We start from the raw sequence: 19,489 nt of genomic DNA on the forward strand, positions 1-19,489 counted from the left end.
AAAATGTGTACATATTCCCGGATGGCCAATACCTACTTGTACGCCTAATGCGCGAGACTCGATTCCTCGCTCCCTCGCCCCTATTTTTTTTCTTTTATTCCTCCCCCTTCCCTCACTGATGGTACAAATTGCCGCTTGGTACAATTAAGGGAGTCGATCTCGCGTGAGAAAAATGCTCGAGTGGCGCGCGTTGTTTTTCGCCAAGAATTTCGGGGCCTGTGTAGAAAATCAAGGGCGCGGAGAGGGGTAAAAAAAAAAAAAACAAGAGTGGATGTCCCGTTAATCATTAACATTACTGGGCCTCGAGGTCCCTTTCCCGCCGGCGTCACCTGACGGCGCGTCGATATAGAGCCAAAGACGCCCCGGACGGTCCTGAGATGCCGCCTCGGCTAGCAGAAATCCTTCCCGAGCACAAGGGGCCCGCGAACGCGTTCCGCGTTACCTCCGCAAAAACTTTCCCTCCCTGCATTCTCCAAATGACACTAATCGCCTTCCTTTATCTTCCCACGGTTCGCGCGACCCGGTAAAAACCACCATCAGCCTTCCCCCCCCCCTCTGTCTCTGCTGCCACTCCTGCTTCCGAGACGCTACTCCGACTCGGTCACTCGGAGGAGAATTACACGCGAGAGACACTCGGCCGCCGCTACCACACCTCCTCGGCGGCAGCGGCTACCGACTCGATAATTACTTCTACATTTCTCCGATAACTTCTTCGCCACTTTGTACCCCCCGTCCCGAACTCTGATGATTGGCTCACATGAATTTTTTTTTTTCAATCCATCCACTACTCGATCCCAATCATTGTCCGTCCTCCCGAGTAACGGTGGAGGATATTGGTAATTCCGTCCGAACCCCCCCCCCCCTGACGGAGTCAATGTGTCACCATCGCTGGAAAACTACGTTGTATACCAGCACCGCGCTCGGGGTCATTGTAACCGATCTCTGTCGATGCCGCCACCCGCATCACTCACGTGTGTATACGGTATACACACAGAGCTTAATAAATTATAATGCATGTACCGTATAACACACTGAATCAGCAGCTGTTGTTGTGCGACGTGAATAATCCGGGCGCTATCGATACGGGAGGGACGCGCACTTCAGCGCTACCGTAAACGAGAGCATTATGTCGGGAAGCTGGTGCGTATAATATATACGTGCAGGGCCGTAGCTTTCGATGGTCAATCAATCACCAGTTAACGCGGCTTCTTCTTACCATCACGGATGCTGCTATGTGTACGCTGTGTAGATGCATGTATCATATATAGAGAGAATCGGGTCCGAGAGTGGGCCGGAAGCGGATGATTATTTTGTTCATCGGCCCCCACACGGCTTTGATTTTCCATGTATTTTTTTCCCCCCTATCTCAGTGCCACTTACTCGGATAGCTTCGCCTATAATTGGTGGTTAAATTGTTTTTAAACAATCACTGTCTCCCGCGTCGGCTCAATGGTCTCCGCGTCGATAATCAACTCTCGGGTTGATTAATACCGTCACAAGGTGCGCCGTACATCGCAGTCTTGACTCGTTAACATCGAAGCCGATGGTGTGTATAAATATTACACAAGTCGCGAGTCGACGAGTGTCGAGTTTGGTGATGGTAAAATCCGTTGAGCCTCGACTCGCGCGCGCGTTACAGTGAGCCAATGAAGGAGAAGATGGTGGCGATTAGCGGGCAATAAAATCACGCGGTAGAGGTGCGCTCGGATGTCGTAAAATTTTTTTCCAATCCTCGCCGACGTCGCGTATACGTGATCGGCTCCGTATATATATATAATACGAACCCGCAGCGGCTCTCTCGTTTCCGGCCGAGCCTCATCGTCTCGCGCTCGTAAAACTGTATTTATCCGCGTGCTCGCTTTTGTTTAGTTTTCTCGTTTACATATCCTCCCCCTGCCATCCACTCTCTCTTCGCGGCCGATGCATGTATACACGAGAGCCTCGTCCCCTTCCCATATCAATCGTGTCCTTTGCAGCAAAGCACGCGTGTACCTACACGGTGTGTGTGTGTGTATAGATGGCGATATGAAAAGAAGAGTAGCAGGAGGAGGAGAGCCGGTGCTTCTTCGCGTTCCCTTTTTACGACCCGCGTGTGGCATTATAAATTCAAGCGATACGCGCACTGGGCGGGAAGTGTCTCCGCCCGCGCGCGCTTGTGTGTGTGTGTATATAAGCTGGCCCTGGCGCTGATAAAAAATAAAGGCAGTGCTGCCGGTCTCTTTGTTTATTATCGAATTTCTTTATGGCTTTATCGCCCGCGTGTACTTATAATACACGCCCGCCCGCTGCTCTCGCGCTGTACGCGAGGCGTTGCTTCTTCTTTTTTTTTTTTTTTTTTTTCTCCTCCACCGATACTCTGCGCCGTGGCTGAAAACACGTGTATATATACGATTACGCGGGGTTTTCGTGGATCCCGTCAGGGCGGAGAGATACTCATTAGCCGAGCGATGCTGTTTAATTTGGGATATGCATTGATTGCTAGTTCTTCTCTTTTGTTGTTGCTTTTGTTCAAACCGATCGCACGCGCTGGTACACAGCGTTTGAATATTTTCATTCGTCGGATGATTGGCACTTGTACGCGCGAATCAAAGATGCAAAGAGGAAAAACGAGGCTGAATAACCGACGATATTCCGATCCTTCGGTGGCACTTGTATATACACAATCTGTATGCTAATTGAGCCGATACGAGAGAGAGAAAAAAAAGGCTCATACAAACAGCGCAATATGTGTGTATATCTTGGCCACGTTGCGATGCATCCGTTTCCAATAAAGTCCCGAGTTTGGTGTGCCGGTCCGTGATATCGATCGGAGGAATCGATTTCTCGGGGCACAGGTGTCGCAAACAATGACGATCAATTTCGACCCGTACGAGGACAGATGTCAATCGACGGGGGTTCACCCATATACGTACCGATCACCGCCCACAGGTATAACATACACGTATACCCTATACCTCCAATAGCAAATAACAGATACGATGTGTATAACCCGGCAACCACCTTTCACCCAATACACCGTGTCATGAGTACACATATGATACGTATATATTTATTCGTCCAATGTGTGCAGACGCGTTGGTGTATGTATATACATATACGTATACACTTACGTTTGAAAAGTGATTGATAGGCCGATACACCCCCGCTCATAGGTCCGACCGAGGCCACATGGAAAGAGATACGCGGCGTGTCACGGAGGGATGAGCTATAGGCGGGTTCACGTATCGATATTCGATGCCATGAAAATTTCATTATCGGCGTTATAATGACATAAAGGTGATGTCGTGCAGGACGACGAATGAGTCAGTGGGCGGTGGGGTAAAGGGTAGCATTGCACACTGCACGTCGACACTCGCGCTCGAGCTGTCGATTAACTTCGTTAATTATTCCAACACCGGCTATCACTTTTTTCCACCCATCGACGATTCGATTGCTCCTTCTTCCTCCGACGCGTATACGTATACACGTTTTATTTTCAATCCCGTTTTAATAATCGCGTCCACACCACGGCTGCAGCACTTTTTTCCCTTACTCCCTCCCCCCTCTTTTTCCGATGCACTCGGCGCTCGCGTGCTCGTGAATTTTATCGATGGCTCGTATACACTACGTGTACAAAGCCGATCGAATGCATTTGTGCGCGGGTAAGTGCTGTACCTTATATCCGTCGATTACCTAGATTTCCTCTTCTTTCTTCCTTTTTTTCTTTTCTTTTTTTTTTTTTTTTTTTTTTGTCGCGTTTTTACATCGATTTTGCCAACCTGTTTCAACGCTCGGCTAAAGGGATGTTTTCTCCCTCCCTTTATGATTCACGAGGCCTAGTTGCTACAAATTCGTATACACACGTGTCCAGCCACATGAGGTGTTTTTTATACTTACGAATAAAATGAGCATGTATGTGTATACAAAATTACTAATGACTCTGTTTTCTTGTGTGTTTCAGGTGAGTTGAGTATACGCGTCATCCCGAACTGCTGTAAAGCGCCACATACACATACATAAAGTGGATTTCGTGAGTAAGACGCTTTTCGACATTGCTAATTCACGACGGAGCCGAAGAGTCTCGATAATAATTAATACCGCAATTACCTATCGTCGAAGATGGGGAGAAGTTCAAGGGTTTTGCCCCGTTTAATCATTAAAATCGAAAGTTTGCCGTTACACACCCGCTAGAGACATCACACGGTGTATTATAATATTATCGATCAAAAAAATCCATCACAAATCCATCGAATCTTAGCCTTTTCGGCGTAAAATTTATACACACACACACACCCTTGTTTGGGGAAAAAGGCGTTCCGGCAAAGGGTATATAGTAAGATGTACCGTATTGTACGGATGCACGGTGGCTTAATCGAATTGCGAATTTGCCGCGACGCCGACGACGATTGAAGCTCTTCGGGAAAGAGAAACAACATTTGGATAGGAAGCAACAGAAGCAGGGTCGGGCAAACGAGTTCGGCAGCGGCGGTAATGACGACGACGAGAGAGAGAGCGAGAGCGAGAGTGGGTTCGAGAGCAAAGGAGGAGGAGGATGAACGAAACAGAGAAGGATGAGATGCACAGAGAAAGGGCGACTCGACGAGGACGCGGTTCTCTGCTGGTGGTATATACATATAGAGTCGCAAGGGAGCATCACGGGCTCGAAACAACGTACATATATATATATACATGTATAATATAACATAGCAAGGCTGACGTCGCATTGTTGCTCCTCTGATGTTGGTGTCGTCGTTGTGCACAGCCCGTGCAAATTTTGCCCATACACTCACACATGCGGCCACAATTATTTGTGCACGTATACATATATATATATATATACATACACACAGCCGTACCAAAGTCGTACACGGAATCAAATCGATAGCGCATGCAGACCCGGTTATACCTATCAGTCGAATTGTCAGTGCGAAGCAAAAGGGAGGGAGGGTGGGTTAAGGGAGAAAAGGGCTGCGGCCGCGAGGAGAGAGGAGCAAGGGGGGAGAAGGAGGCCAGCCCGCGACGGAAGCAGCAGGCTAGTTGGCTCGAGGGGTAGGGTGGGCAGAGCAGCGCCTGATGTGCGCCCGGCGTATAGCTTAATCACCCCCCCGTTCTTCAAGCAGCGAGCTGGCTCTCTCTCTTTCCATATCCCACCCCCCCCTCCCTTTTGCAGGCGATCGACTGCCTGCTGCTGTCTGTAACCCTCTCTCGTGTTGCTCGAAAGACGCGCACACGTACATACAACACTCGGGTGGCGCGCGCTCGCCTTGCCAATAATCAATAATATTATGCTCGGCAGGGATACTCATACATAAAGCCGGGGAAGGGACGGATTAGCCACCTTTGCGTGCGAGGACCTCTTTGCGGCCCGTCGATTTGTCGCCCTCGCGCCTCCCCCCACCCCTATACATACAGACGTGTCTCTCTGATCCCTGTACGAAGTAGGAGGAGGCGATAAGTAGATCAGTTTCGATCAGTTGTGTGCACCCCATCAATGGGTCAGAGAGGTCTCGCACCTACACGCGTGTAGGGAAGCTCGATCGGCTTCTTCGATATACTCCCTTATATACTTGGGCGACTTTCGAGGTACCCTGGGGAGGCTTCCCGCGTGAGCTTCCCTCGCTCGCGAGTTTGCGCGAAATTAACTATATATGCTTGCATCGCTTACCTAAGTAAATGAGAAGTTTTCCGAGACAGCTGATGGGGTGTGTAGGTACTATGGGGTAAGGGTGGGGGGGGGGTCCCTCTGCATCTTTGATAATGTTTCTATCGGAGCTACTGTAAGTCGGCGCGAAAGTTCGACGCGAGGGTAGGTACCAAGATAGGTACGCGGAGTTGGGAATCTGCGTAAGAGCACGGGGCGAGAGTATGGTGTTTCTTCGCTTGGTTGTATCGAGGGACCGCGAAAGGGAATAATTAATTTTTTTAAACTGGACGCTCATCGTTGAACAACAACAACCGGGGAATGCTATTATACATCTTGTAATTATACGTGGGGGTTATAGAGTTGGAAGCGCATATAAATCATCCAAGGGGGCGTTGCATGCGCGAAACAAAAGTAATATATAGGATAAAGCACGGGGGGGAAAATGCGAGTTTTTCGAGTAAAGAATAAGGAGGAGGGGGTTGTTAAGGTGGAGTTGATCGATGCAAAAGCCGCTGAAAGTCGCGTGATGTCGCGTCGTCCTCCCCGGCTAATTAATCACCGTGGTATCCAATATGGCCGGTCCTCCCCCCCCCTCATCTACTCGCTCTCTCTCTCTCTCGACACGACACGTTTCCTTTTCTCCCTCCCCCGCGCCCCGCCTTATATCTATACCGAACGAAAATAAATCGCGCTATCTAAATCAAGCTCGACGAAGACATTGAACAACGACCGATCGATCCGTGCCTTTGCTCGCTCGCTTCTGTATACACTATACTCATTATCTATCCACCCCCTCCATTTGGCACTCGCACGCCCTCTTACCTCCTTTTTTTTTTTTTGGGCCTTTAGTTTACTCTATAACTCACCGTTGAAGGCTGCATCTACATAGTTTGCATCGACAGAGAGCGTTGGTCTCGCAATCGGTCTTGACAAGGGTTCGAGACTCGTCAAGTCTAAAATGGGCAGCAAGCGTCTAATGCCCGATAAATTTACCCCAAAATTGAAACAATATCATTAATATCCTTGGAGTTCGGCACTTTTATTTTGTATTGGAAGAAAGTGTCACGCGTCGTTCCATCCGCTTCTATAGTCTTCTCCCAAAAGCGTCGTGGGGTCGCTTTGCGGAAGAAAAGGGGTAAACGTAGCTTATACTTTCTGCTCTTTGAACGATGAAAAAAAAAAAAAAAAAAAAAGCTACGCAGTCTTGGCCTGAATGAAAAAAAAAAAAAACGAGGGAGCGAAGGGAAAGGGCGACTCGCGGGTGGCGGAAGGTGGTCGGCACTTTGGGAGCTCTTGCTGGGAATTCCAAGCTCGTGGCAATCCTCCTCGTAAGCGGGTCAGAGAAAACTTCCTTCCCTCGCCCCCATCTCCGCGTATTTTATATATATATTATATACATTGTACACGCTGTGCCATCAGAGTGGCATTGCCCGAGGTTAAGGGAGGTGGGCTCTTGTATCTGTGCTTATTATTATTGTTAGCCACTACCCCTCCCTCGTCGCGTACAACTTCTTTCTTCGCTCGCCGCGTCCGACTTTTTTCCCCCTTTCCATTTCCCGAACTCGCGATGCGACGACGCTCGATTCCGACTCGACACTTCTTCGCTAAAAAGACAACTCCTTCGAGAGAGCGGATTATATACCACACTTTGTGTGTTGGCTTTTTCAACTTTCTCGAGGGAGAGAGAGAGAGGGAAGGGGGACGCCACTCGAGCCGCGTTGTCGCCCATCTCTTTCTCTGCCACAAGGTATACAAGTGCAAAGGGCACCTTACCCGATTCATCCTCGCTCCCCTTTGAGAAAAGCTTACAGATGTACCTTAACATATATATATATGGTAGTTCGGATTGATTATTTTATTGCGTGCGCTCTGGAGATTAGGCTGCACATTGTGTACGTGTGGATAAATCAATCCGCCGTCAAAAGGTATTCTCCTCTCTGGTGCTAACGAGCGTACGTGCGTGCACGCGAGAGAACAACCACCCGATGCTCCCGATTTCAATATTCCTCGGCAGCGCCGATTTTCCACTCGATTCGCTGAAACGCAGCTGAAAATATATTCCAATAGCTTCACCACGGACAGGCTGAAGAGAGACGAGAAAAAAAAAAAAAAAAAAAAAAAAGACAAATCGGGAAACGTCAACGCGTACAATAACATGTATATATACTTGACACACGCGAGGCCAATTGATTCGATCGGACGTACAATGGCACGTATAGACACTCTTGCGCTGTGGTGGCTTCGAGCTCGCGAGAGAAAGGAAGAAGCGCACATACGCTTCACAGAAGCTCGAACCGATCGATGATATCTACTCGATACACGTGATGTGGAGAACGCACGGGTGTACATCGATTCACAACTAATCGCGTGTGAATGGCTCGCGCACAATATAATACTGTGTACCTTACTTGTTCTAAACTGGCGCACGTCCCCTCTCCCTACTTTCTGTTTATCCAACTCCGCGCTGTATCGAACGAGGTCTAGGATAAACGTTTCACGTATGCAGCTCATGAAATTTCATTGACAATCGCGATTTTACAAAAAAACTATGCACTCGACGATCGATATTTTACTCTCAAGGGGGGTGGGACTAGCGAAAAATCGGCAGCAATAGATACACACACACACACACAGGGTCTTCCTCCCCTGCAGCCGAGCCTTCTCCTCGAAGGGTTGCGCCCGTGTGCCCCCCCCCCCTTCCATCCCCGAAAAGACAGCTCACTCGAAGGGGGGAACCGAATGTAACAACCACACGTACACACAGGATGTATATATTCTCCGTCCCCCTAACGAGAGTCCACTCGAGGCCTCGAAAGCCGAACTGGAGCGATATTAAAATTAGAGAGAGGAAGAAGAAGAAGAAGAAGAGCCGGGCTGCAGGTATATATGTACCCATGTAATATATTTCGTGCGCGGTGTATAAAAGAGAAAACGCAAACGAAGCCCGGTAAGGGAGAATCGGACACGTCGCGCGCTCCGCGTCTATATATATATACATGTATATATGATACGTACACACGAGAGAGGAGGGTGGCTCCGCGATAAGGGCCAGCGAGCTCTGAGACGCCGGGCAGATCAATGCCGAAAAGGGTTGGAAAGGGGGGGAGGGGTTGCGCCCAGTATCGCCGATAGGGAAATTTCACGTACGGTACACCCGTAAAAGTGTAACCGGGAGAAAACTCCACCCCACCCCTGTTTATACACGCGTCGTGCGGCCCTTTACTAAATTACAACTTGCCATTGGTTTGCGCGCTCGTTTCGTCTCTCGGGCGATATGTTTATTGCACGTATATCCTTGGTAGACCGGCCATATCGCCATTCGAAGTGCTCAAGGCTTGCGGGGCAAAAAAAAAAAAATTTTTCTTTTTAATCTGTTCCTCGAGTGCTGTAATAATGTATCTTTCTCGGCAAACATCGATCGAGCATTATTGCTCCCTGTATGTAATATGGGCGTGGGGGTGGGGGGTGGAAAAACAGTAAGCGAGCGTTGGCTCTAACGCCGATTAATTCGCAAACGCGAAGGAGGAAGAAAGAAGAAAAAGGTATATCGATTAACCCGGAGTGTATAGGTATTAAAATTTCGAGGCGATGGCAATCGGGTGGCGATCTCTCCTGGGAAGAATTAGCCGTATCTTTTTTTTTTATTAGCCTCCTCTCGGTATATATATATACGTTCCGTCTGTCTGTCGGAAGAGGCTCCCGTCACATTAGTTATTCCCTCGGCCGCCTATGCGTGGGATTCTCACGAGTTTTTTTTTGGCTCCGTCATTTGTCTCCGATATCTTTCTCTCTCGCCTCCAGCACCCCTCTCTCGGCGTCTCGGTCGCTCTGTGTTGGGTGTGTGTATACGCTCGGGCAGGACCGATGTATCGAATAGTGTATATATATGTATGAGCCGGCAAAAAAGAGCCCAGCGACACGAAGGGGGGCAGAGAAAGAGCGGCTGCGTAAGTGTCGCCGTGGCATCGTCCATGTATATACATTATGCCGATTCTTCTCTGTGCAGCCTCCGTATCCGGCTAATGTTATTAATGCGGGCAAGAGGAGCGTGTTTTAATGTCCTGCAATTGGGGTGGGTATATATATAATTATATTATATATTATAAATATGTATGGTGTTGGGCTTTTTGGGGTACCAATCAATTATGGAATAAAATATATGTGTAGTGGTGGTCTCGAGAAATAAATTGTAAAACGTGCGTGTACACATGTACAGCAGATGTATACCTACAAAATACGTTCACGTTGATTTTTCATCCGTACTCGAGTTGGGGAACAAAAGCGGAAACCTGAAAATAAAAAAGGCGCGACGCAAAGACGCGAGAAAATTTTTAATGAAGCGACGCTCGCTCGTGCCTACAACTTTCGAATAGATCGCGCCGAGGGGAGAAAAGTTCGAAGGGCCACGTGTATATATAACATACGCGGCAAATAATGACGAGGTCGCGACAATACACGAGGGGAAGAGCAGCCGCATTCGATCATCGGATAATTAGCGCTATCGCGGATTCCCCGGGATTTCACCGTCTCTGTACCATTCGACTTTTCTCCCCCCCCCATCCCCGACTCAGCTCGATCGCTACGTGTATATAATATATATGTACCGAAGCAGAGACTGGAGCGCCCAACTTTCTCATTAGTCGCGCGACAATGCAACAACGTTGGCCATACAGGGCTGATATCTCGCGGTGCACAATAACGCTGGCTTCACGACGCCGATCGCCGATTGTCTCTTTCCCCGTAATACACACCCCTCCTCTGCCATACACGCTCGAACCGCACTCTCTACAATACATATACGGACTTTGGTGAGAAGGTGATGGCTAAGCTCCCCGTAAAAAGCACATCGATATATATATATACGACCCCCCCGCCACAATACTCCCGTCGGAGGATTATCGGCTGCATGCACCTGCCAATACGCGGTATTGTCAGTCGTGCGTGCGACTCATCATCCCTCGAGTGGAATTATTAAATGAAGCGGCGCTGCAGCGCGAACTTTTGACGGGTGAATTTCGTTACGGTCGCGGTGTATCGGTCCCGATGATTTTCCGGATGTACGTGCAGGAGGAGGGGGTGTAGGTGTCGAGGAGAGAGCAAGTAATCCGATTGCGTGGTCATACGCTCGGGAAAGCACAGGGGCATTGTGATTTTTTTTTTTTTTGCGCTTCTTAACGGGGCGGTATGAAAAAGCAATATACGGCCGAACGAGAGTAACAAAAGTTTTCGGGGAACGACTACGAGAAAGGGCAGAAGCCGCACCGCAAATTTCAGCCAATATTATACCCACACACGTGATATGTGTGTATGTACATCTACGGACACCGAATGTCCCTCGAGCGCGCGCGTGTGTGTGTTGGGGCGCAGCTTCTGCTCGCTTTTCCTTCGTTCCGTTTCTCTCGTTTTAATATTTCTCCGGCCGAATGCCTCGACTAATATATGGCTTCTCTGTGCCGAAGCGGCGGCGGTCTCGTTGCCCACACACCCACATCAGAAACAAGAAGAGGGAGAAAGAGCACGCAGCTTAGAGTCCGATACCTGTGTGTGTGTGTGTGTGTGTACGGAAAGAGCTGCCGAGCGGTGGGTGATGCAAATCAGTATAGAGCGACGCGTGTACAACGCGTATGTATATACATGTATGGGTGTGCGGTTAATATTAATTCGCGAGCTCTCGCGTGCCTGATCGAGCTTCCCCGCAAGAGCTCTCTCTCTCTCTCCCTGCGTTCTCGGAAGTCGGATGTGCAATCGCCGGAATTTTGCTCCCCCTCACCCCCGGCTCTTTTGCTCTATGGCGCTTCCGCGAGACCGATTCCGCGTTTTCGGACAAATGCATTTCCCCCACCACCGTGTGTCCTTATCGAGGCTTTTATTGTCTCCCACACCCCTACGTGCTTACGAGATTTAATTGTTATACCCAGGGAAAAAAAAGGGTATATACATCGCGGGAAAAAGCAAACTATTTATAAGTTCGGAAAGAGCCACGTGTCGCCGTGCAGTGTATAAAGTATACACCCCCGAGTTGATAAAAGTAGGTGTACTTATGGCAAAAAAAAAAAGTGGGTAAAGTCGCGGTGCACGTTGACGGAGACACGTGTCCAATCGATTTCGCGCGGCGCGCAATATTAAACGGTCGGCGTGGACACACGCGCTCTCTCAGCTATTATTACACCTTGGTACTCTCGAGCAGTCTCGTAAATAATAATGGCAACAACGCGCGTGTTTATCGACTCACGATGTAGCGGGGGAGAAAATTTTTTAAAATTTCGCACAACCCTTTGGTCGCGCTCTTTTCATCACGGGGCCAATGTATATACAATCTGACGTGCATTACACGAGTGAGCGGCGATCGAGAGCGAAGGAGGGAAAGACGAGTCGCGAAAGTAATAAGCATAAATCCTCTCTCGGCATAACGCGGCAGTGGCTTATCTGTACACTCGGACGGAAGAACGCTCGAACAAAATATCATGCATGGGTGTATACCTACCGCGGTGGTATATAGTGTACTCTCTCCGCAAGTGAGAGCACGTTTCTCGAAAGGGTAACTTTTTTTTTTTCTCGCCCAATGTACCTCGCGGAGTGTACAATAATAGCTACTGCGATATTGTTATTGCCCATATATGTGTATGTATACCTCGGCACGGCGCGTGCGTTCCTTCCTGCACGTTCTCTCGGCTCGGAAGGAGCGCGTACAAGTGCGCTCTCGATCGAACACTGGATCCATTGTAAGCTTCGGGGGGCACGGCACTCGTAAGAGGCTGTTTTCCTACGATTCAAACCTTTCCTGCACCCCGACACTTTAGAGGACTCGGGTGCCTTTTTTTTTTTTTTACGCTACCTGACGTGCTATTTTTACCCTCGAAAGGAACCCCCTTTTCCTGCTTCTCTATTGTACGGTGTGCCTAACACACAGTACGTACAGGTATTCCGGAATTTTGTTTCAGATTTTGCAAAAAAATAAAAAAAAACAACAAATTCCTCTCGAAAAATAAATCGAGACGAGGGACGCTGCACGTATATTATGCCGCCCCTCCTCGGCTCTCGAGATTCCGCGTAGCTCTTAGCTCTTGAAGCCCGTGTAACGAGGCAAGATGCAGTTTGAACAAAGGACCCGGCGCCGCCGCGAGCCGAGAGAGAAAGAAACGGAAGCGAACAAAAAGCCCAAAGCTCGAAACGAAAATCCGGAGCCTACGTACGTGTGCGGTGCAGGGACGGAGGCCTCGAAGCCCGATCAGTCATTAGACAAGTGGGTGCACACACACACACACACACATCTGACTGTAAAATCGATAGGGGTGGGGGTGTCCGCCACCGTGCAAAGGGGCGCTTGATTCCACCCTTCCGTCTTTCGTTCTCCTCCTCGCGAGCGCGCGAGCCATCGCCTGCTCCTCGCGTACACATATACACTCTCCCCCCCGTTTTGTTGCTTCAGCCACCCCCACCCGCAAGCCACAGCTCTCCGGCCGTCAAACCACCCTCGGGCTTTCTCTCCCTCCGTAGGCATCCTCCGAACGTATCCAGTCCTTGCATATTAATCCTACCCATAATTCCCACTTCCAGTTTCGGCAACCCTTCGCTCTCCCGCTCACTGCCTAACGTAAGAGAGAGGGGGGGGGTACGAGTGACCGAGGCAACCTATCGATTGGCCTTTCTTTCCGAGAGCCCGGCTTTTAATTGGCATTCTCCTGCGGCGAGAAGAGAAGCTCGGGACGAGAGGAACGCCAGAAATGAGATTAAGAGAGAAGGACGCGTGTGTGCCTGGGGACGTGTATACATGTACTCGCGGCCCGAAAGGGTTGTTGCTTTCCATGGCTGATGGTTTCAGGTATCCGGCGATTTTCCTTTCCAACCCCCTTTCCCTCTCTCGCCCCACGTACGAGTAAAGCCAGCTTTTTTGCCCTCCGCTCCGCTGATTCCCTTCTTTTATCTTCCCGTCGTCGTCGTCGTCGTCGTCGTCGTCGACATCGTGTTTTTTTTTTTTTTTTTTTTTTTTTTTGGTCCCTATTATCTGCGCTGAACTCGAGTCAAATTCAAGCTCGCCCCCACGCTGCTGTTCACCCTTTTTACACGCAGGGGCGGACGACCGTGCCTGCTTATTACGTGCTATCTCTCCCTTTCCCCGCTTATGTATAGCCGGCCGGGGTGGTGGTGTGCTGACCAAGCCGTGACCGAGAGAGAACAACACCGGAGCTCGGGGAGGGGGGGGGACGCGAAAAAAAAAAAAAAGAAAAGACACGTATACATCTCCTACTCGGTATTGCTCGTCCACCCCTTGGCTATCTGTTGTTGTTGTCGTTTTTTGCGTGTGTACGCAAAAACGATGACGCTCTACGTGCCCCCTCCCTACTTCTCGTTTTGTTTCGTTGCTCGGTAATTTCACGTAAGTTTGTAAACTCGCGGTGGACGTTGATTACGCGCGCTGGAGGAAATCGAGATAATTTTTTTTTTTTTTTTTTTTTTTTTTCCTTTCGGATGGATCCTCGAGTTCAAAGGAACGATAAAATTGTTGGAGAAAAAAAATATACGTATACTCACGTTGGCGGTGTACAGAGGGGGAGGGGGAAAAGTTAAGAGATATTAAAAACGAGCTTGTAAAGATAGGGAGGCTTATTTGTATATACACACGCGCACGAGCGGGTTAAAAATGTTAAAAACGACGTCGCGTATGGAAAAGGGAGTGGGAGTGTGCACGACGTCGTCGTCGTTAAATTAACGGCGCGCCAACAACAACGGCCCTCCCCACCTCCGACTTTCCATACTTGCACACACGCGCTTGTGGAAATCCAAGTGTGGGCAAGCCCGGGGGTGTTATATAGATGGCCATACGCCGCGTCAGCTAGGGGCGATATCCTGCTTATATCGGCATCACGCAGTGGCCGGCCGAGACTCTCCGTTCCCCTGGAAAGGAGAAGAAGGGAGCAACGAAGAAGGGGTTGGGCGAAAGAAAGAGCGGGAGAGGGACCCAGGGCAGGTTTTGCATATGCGCGCTTGGCCGCGTGTGCGTGAAGATTGATTATACGCCGCGGGAGAAAATGTGATCAATATATAGCGGAGAGAGAAAGACCGAGAGTTGGTGTGTATGTATATATACATATATGGGGGTACAAACAAAGCAGCATATATATACACATACGCGTGTGGAGGGAGCGAAGCCCCCTGGCCGCTGATGTAGCCCGGCAGAGTGCAAATAGCAAAAATCAGCCGAGGATTAGGCTCCTCCTTTCTTTCGCCCGTACATATATATACCTATAAATACCATCCTGCGTGAATATTATTCTCTCTCTTTTCTGCTCTTTCGTATGTATGCGTAGCATTTTTCGGACCCCGGAGCAACAAAAGCCCCCGCGCGTCGGACGATCAATCGCGACTTCCGGTTTTCGGTCACCTCTTTCTCTCTACCCTTTGTTCATCCGGATCGGTTGTCCGAGCTTTTTTTTTCCCCCTCCACCCTCGCACAATCACCAAGTACGCGTATAAGGCCCCCCCTCCGTCCATTCACACGGGGCTGCTTTCTTCGGCTCTCGCGCACCCACGCCCGTAATCGAATTAAGATCGCGCCGAAAAGGGAGCCCTCTCTACTTTTCTTTATTCGCGCAACACTGTTTCTTTTTTTTTTTCTCCTCCCCCTCCCAGTCCTTTATTTCGCGCAAATGCATTCCTTTACCTCCCCATTCCTTTTTGTCGTGGGTTGTATAATACACATACAATATGGGGGGGGGGGGAGTGTGCGCTAATGACGAATAAAACGCGCGCACCTTAGAAACCTTAGATCACGCGAGCAATAAGAGGGCAATGTTGCTCAAGGGCGAGCATCACAATCAAAACGCTATACTTTTTCGTCTCGGTTTTCTCTCCGCCATTACAAAATGCCGTATTCATTGTAATACAAGTTTACCGCAGGGGGAATCGAGCGCGCGTGTGACCGTCTCTGCATAATATGCTCTCGTCACTTTGGGACGTTATAACGTCTGTGTGTATACACCATCCGACAAACACACATTAGTCCCGTAACGATCCGAGACACGCACCCCCGCGTCCCATTGATCGCAATTACGACGATCGGCAGTGAATAATTGAACGCGCCATATACCGATCGACGTACTTGATCTGCGTATATACATATACTTCGATTCAAAAGCCGCTCAAAGTATCAAAACATTTGTATAGGTGCAGCGTGACATATAACACAAGCCCGCTCCTCGTCATCGCCGCGGGGCTTTATCGTATACACACCATCGTCGCCGTCTTCGGGGATTCCTTAACGATCCTGATGGAGTCGGGAGCTAATGGCCCTCCCGATTACCGTGGCGATCGGGCCAACTTTGGAAATTTGACCCCGAGCCCCTACGTGTATACATATTATACACCCTCCTCTCTCGTACATTGGCTGTGAAATCTATGCGCCGTGAAAACTCGTACACGTGGAAAAACTCGCGCGTATCGATTAAAAAAAAAAAAAAAAAAAAAAAAAACAAAGGTGCAGAAGGGGGTGGGGGGTAGGCGAAGGAAAAACTTGGCTGTACACGTGTGTACGTGGCGTTACCTAGAAAACTGCAGTAGTTGCGCTCGTTCGATTGCTCTATGAATAATAAAAAAAAATAATAGAGTCGCGGGGTTAGAGGGGGGGGGGGCAACAATAATAATCGCCGTGAAAAACGGTGCCTATACACTACCATATCGCGCGTGGGTGCGTAATCGGTTCGATTCGTCCGTAATTTGCGAATTTGTTTTCGCGCGAAAAACTTACGCGTTATAAATACCCGCTCTCTCGGGAGAGTGCGGTGTAGAGGCGGACGGGGGGAACCTATCGATAGGCCATACCATAGGAAGCGAGTGGTGTTTGCTCAACGGCGGGACGAGTGGAAAAAAAAAAAAAAAAAAGAAAATGGGAAAGGAAAAATAAAAAAAAATGGAGGAGAGGGTAGAAAAGAGCGATGCTCGATTAACCTGTTTGCTCAGCCCTGGTAACTCCGAGCGGCGTGTTAGCACGCAACTGGGGGTAAAACGAGCAAATCGGCCGAGCGATGCATCGATGGGGGCGCTCGCTCGCGGGAAAAACAATTGACGCCGGGCGAGGGTGTGGTGGTGTATCGGGTAGCGCGGAAAATCACTCGGGTTTTGCCCGTATACCACACCGACAACTGGCTCCTGCTGGTTTTCAGCCTCTCGGGCTTTAGCACCCCTCGCCCATATACACCGCGTGTGCATCGAGTGGCTCATACGTATATGTATACACCTGTAAATACGCGTGTATGGGTACGCGCGTGGAAAACGAGAGTAAAGCGGAACAGAGGTGGTGGCAAGGAAGGAGGGGAAGGGAGCTCTGAAGTACACGTGGATAGGTTTCGAGTGGTCGATTTCAATTGATCATGCATTCGCTACCTCACCTCACCTCATCCATATTGTGCATATAGGTTATACGTACCTCTGATGTGCCGTATGGAGTGCCTACTCTTATAAGTATATGTCCCCCTTCCCACTTTTCCGCCACGCGCGCGCGACTCTTTGCAGAGTGTGTGCAGTGTGCATAGTGCCTTGGATAGCACGTGGCTTGGATTATCGAACGAGGGGAGCCTATGGCCTGTATGTTGGATTTTTTTTTTTTTTTTTTTTTTTTTTTTTTTTTTGTCAAATGACGAAAGAGAATCGGCGCGGCTGATGGATCAGTGAGGCGCTGGTAATCGATTGCCGGGGAGAGTTCAAAGGGTATATAAAAACGACCACAATTATTACACCCTCCGCGGGAATCATTAAATTTTCCAAGTGCGTCTCGATTGATCACAGTTGGCGCAAGGTTTTTTTTCGCGTTACACGTGATTTTTCGCACGTACGAAAATTTTCACTTTGATGTCCGTGACGATGTCATTACGTTAAAGAAAGTAAAGTTTTTGCGAGCTCGAAACAACGTGATCCCTCGTAATTTTCGGGCAATTTGTCGCGTCCACGGAATCATATCCTTCGTAACGACACGGGGTAGTAATATATAGGCACGTCGAATAACAATAGATAACCATCGGGATGTATATGAGCAGATATTATAGTGTCAATGTATATATAAAACGTGTTATTGAAAAGCTCGATCGGATACGTATACACACGCGCATGCAATCGATAACCGATGCATATAGCGCATCAGCCATTAATTACTCGATACCCACGGCTCTTCCGAAGTGAGAATTCCACTCGAGGGGAGCTATACACCGCAACATCACACGCGTCGCGTATCAATAACTCATCGAAATCTAATGGCCGATTATATCGCCTCGTGCATTATTATTATTTATATGAAACGAAATAAAAAAAACAACAACGAAAGTGACAATGTATATAGTTATGGTTATTGTTACGATTTCTCTTTTTGTCCCGCGCACAGATCAGCCAGCTGATGGAGGAGGTGTCGAGGCTGCAGATGAGCCTGCAGCGCCTGCAGGAGACGAGCGCGCAGGCGAGCGCCCGGCTCGAGGAGGAGTTGGAGGCGCGCCGGCAGCACATAAGCCGGCTCGAGGTCAAACTCGAGCGCCAGAAGGACTACGAGGAGCTGAAGCGCGAGATCAGCGTCCTGAGGTCGGTCGATCTGTCGCAGATACCGACCGGCGAGCACGGCAAGAGTCTCGAGCAGGTGCTCATCGAGCGCTCCAAGGCGCTTCAGCAAGCCGAGGGACTCAAGCCACCCGGCACGCCGGACGCGCTTGGTGAGTTATGGTTTTTTTTTTCCTTTTTTTTTTTGTTTTTTTTTTATTTCTTTCCTTCCTCCGTCGCTGCTGCTGCTGCTTTTAACTGCTACCATCGGCGAAAGTTTGCGGCGCTTTTTTCTTTTGCTACGCGAATAAGCTTTTGCATATATAACAATGTTATACAATACCGATCGCTGTATAATTACTCCTGCATATATATTATATACTCCGACGTTTAGTTTTTAAGATACGATGCGCGCTATACCATTGCGTACGCAACGAGGAAAAAAAAAAAAAAGAAAAAAAAGATGGTTGTGGCAAGTGATGGGTAAGAGAATTAAAAGCTTTGCTAATTTCTGTGCTGCTGCTCTGATTTCCGGACCTGACTCTTTCTCTTCGAGGCCCCATCGTTGTATGAGACCTGCTACCAATCAACAATCCCAATTTTCTTTTTTTCTCTCTCGTCTAACCCACCTTCTTTTCTTCTCGACTGTTAATATACTTCTACATGTATTATTATGATTTTTAACACAAACAATATTATATGTACCTACCTGTATATTGCGCAAGATGAACTATACATATACACAAGTGAACATGACATAAGAAATGTTGTACGAGCATAACTGAGAAAAATAGAAAAAAAAAAAAAAAACATGTATATATATAAAACTCTCGGCTTGCGGTTGAACTCGCACGCGTATTTCTTTGATTTTCTCTGACTTCGCAATTTCTTTTTTTTTTTTATCATATGTATGTATATACGTACAATTGCCAACGTTTTTTGTCCACGTCATGTATACTCTTTCGACGTTGATTATCCCCTTTTTTCCTTTTCGCAACATCTCATCATCTTCTCATTCACTCATTATCTCCGGCTCTCCGTTACTCTTTCTCCGCAGATCCTCCCCATCAGCTACACACACACAAACCTCTTGCGCCGCTCTCTCTTGCTCCCTTTCTGGCTTTATCGCAAAAATTATTCTTCCCTCTCTCTCCCTTTCTCTCCTCTCGGCGTTTCTCTGCGCGCTTAGGCTGCACTTTTTTACTCTAACTCTCCAACTCGTTTTATTGACTTCTCGAAACTGCCTTCTCTCTCTTAAACTCACCCTCGCTCGCTGGGCAGATTTAACTCTCGTATACATTTTCCATGTGTACATATTACCTGCGAGTGTACCCATATACGTACGAAACA

General features: G+C 48.6%; 1 protein-coding gene across 1 annotated transcript in view; it reads left to right on the forward strand.

Annotated features, from left to right (window-relative positions):
* cut (homeobox protein, cut) overlaps positions 1 to 19,489 on the forward strand; it is a 96,915-nt gene that overhangs the window by 62,495 nt on the left and 14,931 nt on the right. Inside the window, exon 3 of the mRNA XM_089592662.1 lies at positions 17,994 to 18,312. Within this exon, the coding sequence (XP_089448788.1) occupies positions 17,994 to 18,312 (319 nt within the window). The remainder of the gene's footprint in view (positions 1 to 17,993; positions 18,313 to 19,489) is intronic.

Source organism: Copidosoma floridanum, unplaced genomic scaffold, assembly GCF_036245765.1.
Source record: "Copidosoma floridanum isolate Cflo_tuat_1 unplaced genomic scaffold, Cflo_Japanese_pri ptg000019l, whole genome shotgun sequence".
Taxonomy (NCBI): domain Eukaryota; kingdom Metazoa; phylum Arthropoda; class Insecta; order Hymenoptera; family Encyrtidae; genus Copidosoma; species Copidosoma floridanum.